Source organism: Vollenhovia emeryi, unplaced genomic scaffold (assembly GCF_000949405.1).
Source record: "Vollenhovia emeryi isolate VEMERY1.0 unplaced genomic scaffold, V.emery_V1.0 DF939181.1, whole genome shotgun sequence".
In the NCBI taxonomy this organism is placed as follows: Eukaryota; Metazoa; Arthropoda; class Insecta; order Hymenoptera; family Formicidae; genus Vollenhovia; species Vollenhovia emeryi.
Genome location: NW_011967185.1, coordinates 854,972 through 864,604, shown reverse-complemented (window position 1 = coordinate 864,604; position 9,633 = coordinate 854,972). Strand labels below are relative to the sequence as shown.

Here is a 9,633-nt window from a genome sequence, read left to right as displayed (position 1 = left end):
TTTTTAAGGCTTAGGGCTTAAATCTCTATTGTAGACTGGGACTAAGGCTTAGGGCTTAAATCTCTATTGTAGACTGGGACTTAACTGTTAAGCCTATCACACAATGCCAGGCAACAGGAACAGGAAATAAAATTTCTGCCGCGTTGGATTGGTTGGAGGAAAATTACCGACGAATCCAACGCGTCAAAAATTCTATCCCTATTGCCTGTTGCCTGGCATTGTGTGATAGGCTTTAGATTGGTCGGAAATTTTCTTCCAACCAATCCAACGCGTCAGAAATTCCATTCCCTATTCCTATTGCCTGTTGCCAGGCATTGTGTGATAGGCTTTAGTCTAAAAAATGTCGGCCCACTTTGATTACGGGAGTCCGGCAGACTCCATTGGAACGGACCATGAATACCGGCCATAATCCCATTTGTTTTGCCCCGATCTCTTCACGGCGTAGCTCAGCTGACGGCGAAGCGTGAGCACACGTGGTTGCGGACTATTTGCCACATCTGTATCACCGCAAGACGTTCAACATGCACAGAAGCGGACCCAACATCCTAATAACAGGTACACAATGGCACATACCCTGCAATTGCTTAATATAAATTCCGAATATCCTTTGAGAATTGTCGAATCGTTTATCAGGCACACCTGGCGTGGGCAAGAGTATGATGTCGAGCACGTTGTCGCAGAGAACCGGACTGGAGTGGCTCGACGTCAGTAAAATCGCCATCGAAAACGAGTGTCTGGAAGAGTACGACGAGGAGTACCAATGCAGCGTGTTGGACGAGGGAAAGGTAATTTTCCTCGTCACGATTGCGAAAGTTACTTTATCAAAGTATCTAGTTGCAGTTACCAAAAAGAGTAACGAATCGTTACTTCACAGTTACTTCCTTGCGATGAAAATAAAAATAATCTGCATTTGAACTGTTAAGTGTCGATAAGGGCGTTTATGTGCAAATGCAGGGCCTAATGCCTGCGATCTATGGGGGGTTTAAAATATACATAAAGTAACTATTAATGTACCTGAATCAAGTCGGTTACATAGTATACAGTTACAGATGGAAAGAGAAAGTAACAAAGTTACCAAAAAAGACAAAAAGTAACGAGTTTCTTCCCATCCCTGCATTTCGTTGTGTCGCCAAGCTTGGTTGCAACGAAACCACGTGGTATTGCACTTTTATTATACGTTAAACATCGTGAAAATGTTGGTGTTAAAATCTTATTCTAGCTACTGCACAGTATAAAAGGTCTTATGAGCGAAGGAGGAAAAATTGTCGACTACCACAGCGCCGATTTCTTCCCCGAGAGGTGGATCGACATCGTGTTCGTGCTCAGAACGGACAACACCATCCTGTACGACCGCCTCAAGGAGAGGGGCTACTGCGGTAAGAAACTGGTGGACAACATAGACTGCGAGATCTTTCAGGTTATTCTTGAGGACGCGCGGGATTACTACAGGGAGGAAATTGTCCACGAGCTGACCAACGACACTCCGGAGCAGATGATGGATAATGTAAATAGAATATGCCAGTGGCTGGAGCAATGGAAAATAGACAATCAGCAAGCGTGAAGTGTGTATCGAGTTCTTTGCGGCGCGCGCTTGACTTTTATCCTTTCACTTAACATTTACATTCATCTTAGATTAAGCTAGTTGAGCTGATACAAACTTGTTTCGATTACAATTGATTTGTTACGAATAAATCAAGCTTGTCGACGCGATATGATTGTATGTGTATATATACACAAGTTCCATTGAGTAAAAAATCTGTACATATGTTAAAATATCTATATATCTATATATAGCACAGAGACATATTTTTTACATTTTATAGCGAGCGAGGATATTAAAATTTGTGTAGAACGTTTGTTTTTTTAAAAAAGCTGCAACGTATTTATTCTACTATACCTAAATCATGCTTCAGCTTCCTTAATCTGTTGTCTACGCTGTCGTAATATTTCATTTTTATTAAAATCTTTGTTGCCGTTTCAATATCTTCTTTACTGAACGCCTCTGCCACTTGCCTGGAAAAAGAATTGAGAACGTACTAAAGATAATTTCAATGTGGACCTGAGGATACAGAGAATGGAAATTTACCTCGACATTGCGTCGAGCAGTTCCTTGGATTCTTTGGCCAGTTTCAAGACCTTATCTCTGTTTTCTATCGCGCTTTCTATCTCCTCGTTACGCTCCATAATCTCCATGAGAAATTCTGGGTTCAAACTGGTAGTACCTTCTGGTATTGATATACCTTTTAATTGTAACATATACAATCCTCTTTTTAATGGATGCGCCAACGTACTGTAAGCCTTATTTACTAGGGACGACAACTTCTCTGAGATTTGCCTTTCTTTCTATCGACAGTTAAAACAAATTTCACTTACAGGCGAGAATGGGAGAATATTCCGTCAGTAAAAAGCTTCCGAGAGAAGATCGTCCAGTGGCTCGGTTCTCGAATTCACTCGAAAGAGATGCGTATGCGGAAATTCTATTCTCACAGAAAAGTCGCAAGTCGATTAGGCTGAAAGCTAAAGGCCGAATCAGACTAGCAATTGACGACTCGAATTGGATTGGGATTGACGATTGTCCTCTAGCCAATAAGAGTCGATTAATTCGCTGATCGTTTTGCTCTCATTGGCCATAGTACAACTGATAGGTCCACTCTGTCGGCCCCTGTATCACATTGCACCGTGTCAATCTGTGTCTCTTGCTGGAAAGCACCTAATACTATGTCTGTACTATGCATTGACTAGAGGACAATCGTCAATCCCAGTCGAATTCGTGCCGACAAAACCGCTAGTCTGATTCGGCTCTGATTCCAATCAACTTTTCTGTAAGAGCAGAATCTTCGCGTACGTTTCTCTTCTGAATAGACACAAGAGTCAGGCCCCAGGTCGTTCCACGTACACCCTTACCTCGGGCTTGTTGCCAAACTTATCGGGGTGCAGCAGTTTCTGCAGCTCCCTATACTTTCTATGGATCTCCTCGTTCGCCACGTTGTAATCCCTCTTGATCCCCATGACATCGAAGTAGTCCAGGTTCTGCGGCAGCTCCTGCAACACCCGGCACCTGGAGCAGAACAGCTCGGACTTGTACGCGTAGTCGCAGTTCCAGCACTTGGGCGGGCTGTCGCTGCAGAATCGCAGCGTCCCCGGGGGTAGGACGGTAGAGTGAACCGTGTTTCTCGACGATGCGTGATGCGAGTACAGCTTACATCGCTGCCTCACCGGGCTCGCTGCCGCCGCGGATCTCCTTATGACTCTCGCCAAGAACATCCTCCCAGAGCGATAACCTGATGTCCAGGAAGGGAACGATTTATGCAAAGTCGCGACGCGTCCGCAGAGGTTTTCTACTCCGCCGCCACTCGAAAGCGGTCTCGTCACTTTTCAAACATGACGGCTGATTGCGCGCAACTCCTTGGAAATCAAACGGATCAACGCTGCGAAGTGACAAACGAGTTTTACCGAGGAAGACCCGAGGGAGGGTCGAAAAGTTTACGCTGTTGAAGAGAAATGTTTGATTCTACATTGCGAGAACCAAGTTCCGTTCATTTTGTGGCTCGCATTGGCACTCTCTCTCCTTTCTACATATTTTCTCTTCGCCTTCACAACACTTCGGAATATTCTGCAAAGCGAGTGCAGAAATGATAAATTTAATACTTTTGCTCGCCAGTAATAGAATAACCAAGACTTCAATTCTCCCTCGACGCAACTGGTATTGTTTTATCAATCTTAAATAATATACGTTTCGACCGTGCGGACTGCGGTCCTCTTCAAGCACAAATCTGTGAAGTATACCAATAGGCTTGTTTTCTGTTCCTACACTAGTGAACTAGTGCAATAAATTGGAGTAAGACAAGCATATTTTTTCTCATTCTAGCTTACTGCACTAGTTCACCAGTGCAGGAACAGAAAACAAACCCAATATGTGGCTATAAGGGCCAGTTTCACAAACGTCGTTTAACCGCTAACCCATGGTTAATTGATCCTCTGTCTCTTCTTGGACAACAGGCCCGGTTTCACCAACGCGAGTTAAGCCCGCTGCAGACGATGCTATTTTTCCTGCTGGATTGCTTGCAATTTAGTAAATTACTAGGAATCCTGAATGCTGAGTGGTGCAACGATAGTAATTTACTAAATCGCAAGCAATCCAGCAGGAAAAATAGCATCGTCTGCAGCGGGCTTTAATCTAATCGGTCGGTTAACTTTCAGGGTGCCAACATAAAACTTCTTTATTAACCTAATTCCTTGGTATCAGTTTTATGTTCGGCTGTTGGCATCCTGAAAGTTAACCGACCGATTAGATTAACTCGCGTTGGTGAAACCGGGCCATAGGAAGTCGACTGAACTCTGGTTAACTGTTAACCGTAGGTTAATGGATTGGCTGTGTTCTCCAGAAGTTAGCGCTTAATAAGCGCTTTATGCTGATTGGATAGATCTAGAAGAATAGCTCTATTTCAGCACAGATCTGAAAGTATAATCCAATGAGCGCAAAGCGCTTAGCAAGCGCTAACTTCTGCTGGACACAGGCATTCTCTGTCTCTTCTTGGACTACAGGCCAGTTTCATAAACATCGGTTAACTGTTAACTAGGGTTCAGTCGACTCCCTATCGTTTTTCATCTTATTATTTAAGAAGAGACAGCGGATCAATTAACCTTTGGTTAGCAGTTAACCGACGTTTGTGAAACTGGCCCTACAAGATAGAGAAAGATAGGAAGTCGACTGAACTCTGGTTAACAGTTAACCGACGTTTGTGAAACTGGACCTAAGCGAGTACAGAAAACTGACAACGCCACGAGGCAGTCGTGCGGTTCGGCGTTAAAATTACGACTCGAGTCCCGAACTCGAGTTGAGACGAAACTCACCTGCGCGTAGCGTGGAGTCGATCAGCTTAGCCTCCGAGAGGCTCGTACGGGGCGACTCCGGTCTCTTCGCTTTATTCTACGCGCGACGAAGTCAGCTGAAGAGAAAAGACGAATGAATCACAACGCTGCGGAGAAGAGCGTGGAGCAAGACAGTGAGAAAAAGAAAACTAAAGATGTTGCGCGGAAATTCTTGAACCTACCGACTGGCCGCAGGACAGAAAATTCGTCTAGTTTCTAGGACATTTCCAGCCAATCGATGCTTGAAAAATCATGCGACGACGGACGCAACATCCTTGCAGAACGCAGGGCTCGATTATCCTAACCTGCCAACCGCACGTTCACAAAACACACGCACACACATTCATTGCGCGTCCCACCAGGCTGCCTCTCCGTGTGTGTACTTGTCTCTTTCCCTCGCGAGGGACTCGCGTATCGCTAGCGCCACACTATGCGCAATTCGTAATGCGCGATTCGTGATTCGCAGAAATTCGCTGGAACATTCGTTATCACTCACTTCGCGATTCGCCGTTCGTAAGTTCCTTCTTTTATTCGTCGTGTTCCGTTCGCGTTTACTCGGACAACCTTTGGCCCGTTGTCGCGGGACCACAGGTCTGCAATATCGGGCAAGTTTCGATATTGGTCCAAAAAAAAAATCACGATTTTCGCCGAAGAAATATACAAGTCACGAATCGCGCATAGTGCGGCGCTTTTTAACAGACACACGAATATTGTTATCGCTGGCGAATACGTGCCGGACCGATCGCTCGATCGCTCGATCGCAGCTGTGTATCCCCAGGACTCCGGGCAGCTCGAAGGTTGGAAGCGTCGAAGCTCGACGGAGCCGCGGTCGAGGCGAGAGCGTGCCGTGACTGGTGACCGAAACCGAGCCTCGTTTCCGATCCCGCGGGTGCGCGACACCCGGTGGAAAGAGAGAGAGAGAGAGAGAGAGAGAGAGTGGCCCGACGATGGTCAACTCACACGTCCCCCTCGTCGGTTGACGTGCGCCATGCGCGACACGACGCGCCGCGTGCACGAGCCTACGTTGTCGTACGCGGCGGTGCTTCGCGACTTCCGCCCCGATAAGGCGTTATCGGGCGCGCGGTGACAGTGGCCCGTTTGTTGGTTAGCTCGAGTCGCGCTTGGCTGGCGAGGGGCGAGCGATTGCCGAGGGAGCGGCGCACGCGGGATTATGAACTCGACCGGGAGTCGCGGTCACGAGGGCGACGCGACTGGCGGCATTTGACGAGAGGGTAACGACGAGTTTTCCCCCGGGGGGGTCTACCGGGTCCAGGCGGCGGGGGACAGGGCGAGGAAGATGGGAGACTATCGGCAACAGTTGGGCTACCTGATCAAGTGGCTGGGCACCTTCGACCTGCAGGCGCCGCACGGCACCGCGGACGAGATCAGCGACGGGGTCGCCCTGGCGGAGGCCCTGGCCAAGATCGCGCCCGAGTGGTTCACGGCGGTGTGGAAGGCGAAGATCAAGACCGACGTGGGCGGCAACTGGCGGCTGCGGGTGAGCAACATGAAGAAGATCGTGGAGGCCGTGATGGAGTACTACGTGGAGTGCCTGAACCAGCAGCTGCCCGGCTACGCCAGGCCGGACGCGGCCAAGATCGGCGGCGAGCACTGCGACAGCGACGAGCTGCACCGGCTGCTGCAGCTGATCCTCGGCTGCGCCGTCAACTGCGACCAGAAGCAGCAGTACATCACCCGGATAATGGGCATGGAGGAGACGGTGCAGCGGGCGATAATGCAGAGCATCCAGGAGCTCAACTTCGAGTCGCTGGTGGACGTGCCGGACGACGCCCTGCAACGGCTCCACGCGGAGCTGCAGGCGATGGCGGCCATGAAGGACCAGCTGGCGCAGCGCTGCTACGAGCTCGACCAGCAGCTCTCGCTGCTGCAGGAGGAGAAGGTCGCGCTGATCGTGGAGAACAAGAAGCTGCAGGAGCGGCTGGACGAGTTCGAGAACCCGGAGGAGTCCGGCTCCATCCTCAAGTATTCCGGCCTGCGCAAGCAGGTGGAGGCGCTCAAAGACGAGCTGTTCAAGATGGAGACGTCGAGGGACGACTACAGGCTCAAGGTGGAGCTGCTGGAGAAGGAGGTGCTGGAGCTGCAGTCGCGCCAGGAGGACCTGCAGAAGGCCGCCGACGAGGCGAACCGCTTGAAGGACGAGGTGGACGCCCTCAAGGAGACGACGGACAAAAACGCCAAGTACGAGATCATGATAGAGTCGTACAAGAAGAAGATGGAGGACATGAGCGACCTTAAGAGGCAGATGAAGATCTTGGAGGATCAGAACGTCGAGCATCTGCAGACCAAGTTGGACTACGAGGAAGAGAAGAAGCGCGCGACGATGCTGCGCAATCATCTGGAGGTCTACAAGCAGCAGCTCACCGAGGCCCATCACAGGCTGGACGAGAAGAGCAACAAGTGCGACCGGCTCGAGTTCGAGGGCAAGAAGATGGAGGCGAGGCTGGGCGCCATGCAGCGGGAGAGGGATCGGCTTGTCATTGAGCGGGACGCCCTGAAGGAGACGAACGAGGAGCTCAAGTGCACGCAGCTGCAGGCCGCCGAGAACATGGCGAAGCCCCCCAGCAGCGCCGACAGCGCCGACAGCGCCGGGGTCTCCGGCACGGAGATGGTCCCGCTCGAGTTCAAGGAGAAAATGCTCTGCCTGCAGCTCGAGAACAAGATGCTGAAGATGAAGCTGACCGGCAGCAACGAGGACAAGCTGCCGAGCGTGCAGGCCTTCCTCGAGGACTCCGAGGAGCGTTTGAACACGCTACGCGGGCAAAATCGCAAGGCGAATCAGAGGATAATGGAGCTGGAGGCCAAACTGGAGGAGGCCATGGGCATTCAGGTGGTCGGCGCTAGCGACAGCAAGAGTGACAACGTGGGCCTGAGTCAGAAGATGTCGCAGCTGCAGGACGAGCTGCGAAAGGCGCAAGCTGACAGGGAACGGCTGGCGCTGCAGCTCGAGGAGCGCGAGGGCACTCTGCAGACGCAGAAGCAGAAGGCCTTTGCACTTCAGGAGAAGCTCTCGCGGAAGGAGTACGAGAACGCCGCGCTCGAGGAGCGCTACAAGAAGTACATCGAGAAGGCCAAGAGCGTCATCAAGAGCCTCGACCCGAAGCAGAGCAGCTCCACGCCGAGCGAGGTCGTCGTGCTGCGCAACCAGCTGGTGGAGCAGCGCAAGGTAATCGAGGACATGGAGCGCTCCATGAAGGAGTCCAGGCTGCTGCGGGAGATGGAGGACAAGCTGATGGTCACCGCCTTCTACAGGCTGGGCCTCAACTGTCACAGAGAAGTGATGGATCAGCGCCTCGCGACGCTCAGTTCGGGACAGGGTCAATCTTTTCTAGCCAGACAGAGGCAACCCTCGACGAGACGTTATCCGCCTTACAACTCGAAATAAGGACTCGCGCATGAGCAAGTTGGCTCGACGCTTAAGTATTATTACAGGACGAAGTGGTAAACGGTCGTTTGAGGTAATGTCGTTGACAACGCGATTGCAAATGTGACGCCGTACACCACGTAGGTCGTCAACTCAATCATGGATTTGTCCAAATGACGATGACTGCCGGTCTAATATTCAGCGTTGTCGACTCGTAACACAACATTGAGGCGTCACATTTTATCTCCCCGTTGCGATTATCACGATTGATTAGATTTCTGTCGATGTAGATACAATTGAGCCAGAGCATCCAGAGCAAAGATAAATTTCTATCGTTTCCTATCATTTACATACAAACAATTTGATATTTTATCAAGTCTTATGGAGCTGATAAGCTGAAACACTGTGCCTACAAATTGTAAGCAAGAGTCCCTCTCATTTTAACCATTTTAATATCCAGCCAATCGTTTTGTCCCTCTGTGTGAAATCGTCAAACGCAAATCTAATTCAATTCTACAATCCGCGTTTTTATCCAAACGATAATTTTCTAGCTATTAGAGATGTGCCAATACATGTGTTCCTATATCTTTAATGAGTATGTAAAAGCAACTAATTGCACGATCATCTCCAACAGCTAGAAAAGTGAACTAAATGTATATTCCCTGTACATTTGAAAATTGTATCTATATCGCAAACGTTTACCATATTTACTTTATCTTAAAGGCTCAAAAAAAAAAGAAAAGTATATTGAGTAAGTTGTAAATAAGATTATACATAGATATCGAAATATTTTGCTTCGTGATAGGCTGCGTATTGTGCTAAGTGTCGATTGGTCTGTAAAATGAACAAATTTTATTCCATATAGCGATATTTTAAATCACACTGACGAAGAACAATTATTGACTCGAAAATATCTACAAATGTAGATGCTTATCTCGATTGATTGATTGGTTGACGCTAAATGTACATTCGCAAACATGATTTGCTTTGCGCAACAACACATGATGAAAGAAATGATTGTAAATATAATGTATAGCGTGCTCTAAATACATTTCTTGGAGAAAAATATACATATAAATTATATAAATATCGCAACGTAAAGAACTTGTTCGTATATTTATATCTTTGTAGCCACGCACGTTAATATTGTGTGACTAACATTATTTATTTGATATATATATATATATATATAATTTATGTTACTGCTATTTTATTTGTTTTACAATTTTATTTTACATTTCTCCAGTGGATATAGCGATGAAGAACAATCGGAAAGTTATGTATGGAATGTACATACAGAGACAAATAAATACATAAATGCCCTCCAGTACTGCATACAAACCGTATTATGGGAGCGAATTTTATCATCTACATATAAT

The 9,633-nt window shown here is 48.2% G+C and overlaps 3 protein-coding genes across 5 annotated transcripts; 2 read left to right on the top strand and 1 right to left on the bottom strand.

Moving 5' to 3' along the window:
• The first annotated feature begins 317 nt into the window (after window positions 1–317).
• On the top strand, window positions 318–1,562 carry LOC105563013 (adenylate kinase isoenzyme 6). Its single transcript, XM_012014257.1, has 3 exons — window positions 318–555; window positions 634–785; window positions 1,220–1,562. The coding sequence occupies exons 1-3, from the start codon at window positions 522–524 to the stop codon at window positions 1,559–1,561; spliced, it is 528 nt and encodes a 175-aa protein (XP_011869647.1). The 5' UTR covers window positions 318–521; the 3' UTR covers window position 1,562.
• A 12-nt stretch (window positions 1,563–1,574) lies between these two features.
• On the bottom strand, window positions 1,575–5,929 carry LOC105563011 (iron-sulfur cluster co-chaperone protein HscB, mitochondrial). Of its 3 annotated transcripts, none has more exons than XM_012014253.1 (5): window positions 5,055–5,929; window positions 4,855–4,949; window positions 2,905–3,773; window positions 2,087–2,343; window positions 1,575–2,013 (listed from the first exon to the last, which is right to left on the bottom strand). In XM_012014253.1, the coding sequence occupies exons 3-5, from the start codon at window positions 3,262–3,264 to the stop codon at window positions 1,884–1,886; spliced, it is 747 nt and encodes a 248-aa protein (XP_011869643.1). In that variant the 5' UTR covers window positions 3,265–3,773; window positions 4,855–4,949; window positions 5,055–5,929; the 3' UTR covers window positions 1,575–1,883. The 3 variants fall into 3 exon arrangements, with proteins under 3 accessions (XP_011869643.1, XP_011869644.1, XP_011869642.1); XM_012014254.1 differs by having other exon boundaries at window positions 2,905–3,281; window positions 4,855–4,979; window positions 5,055–5,928; XM_012014252.1 differs by having other exon boundaries at window positions 2,905–3,281; window positions 5,055–5,928.
• Window positions 5,930–6,090: 161 nt separating this feature from the next.
• LOC105563012 (protein Hook homolog) lies at window positions 6,091–9,579 on the top strand. Its single transcript, XM_012014255.1, has one exon. The coding sequence runs from the start codon at window positions 6,170–6,172 to the stop codon at window positions 8,273–8,275; it is 2,106 nt and encodes a 701-aa protein (XP_011869645.1). The 5' UTR covers window positions 6,091–6,169; the 3' UTR covers window positions 8,276–9,579.
• The last annotated feature ends 54 nt before the right edge of the window (window positions 9,580–9,633 follow it).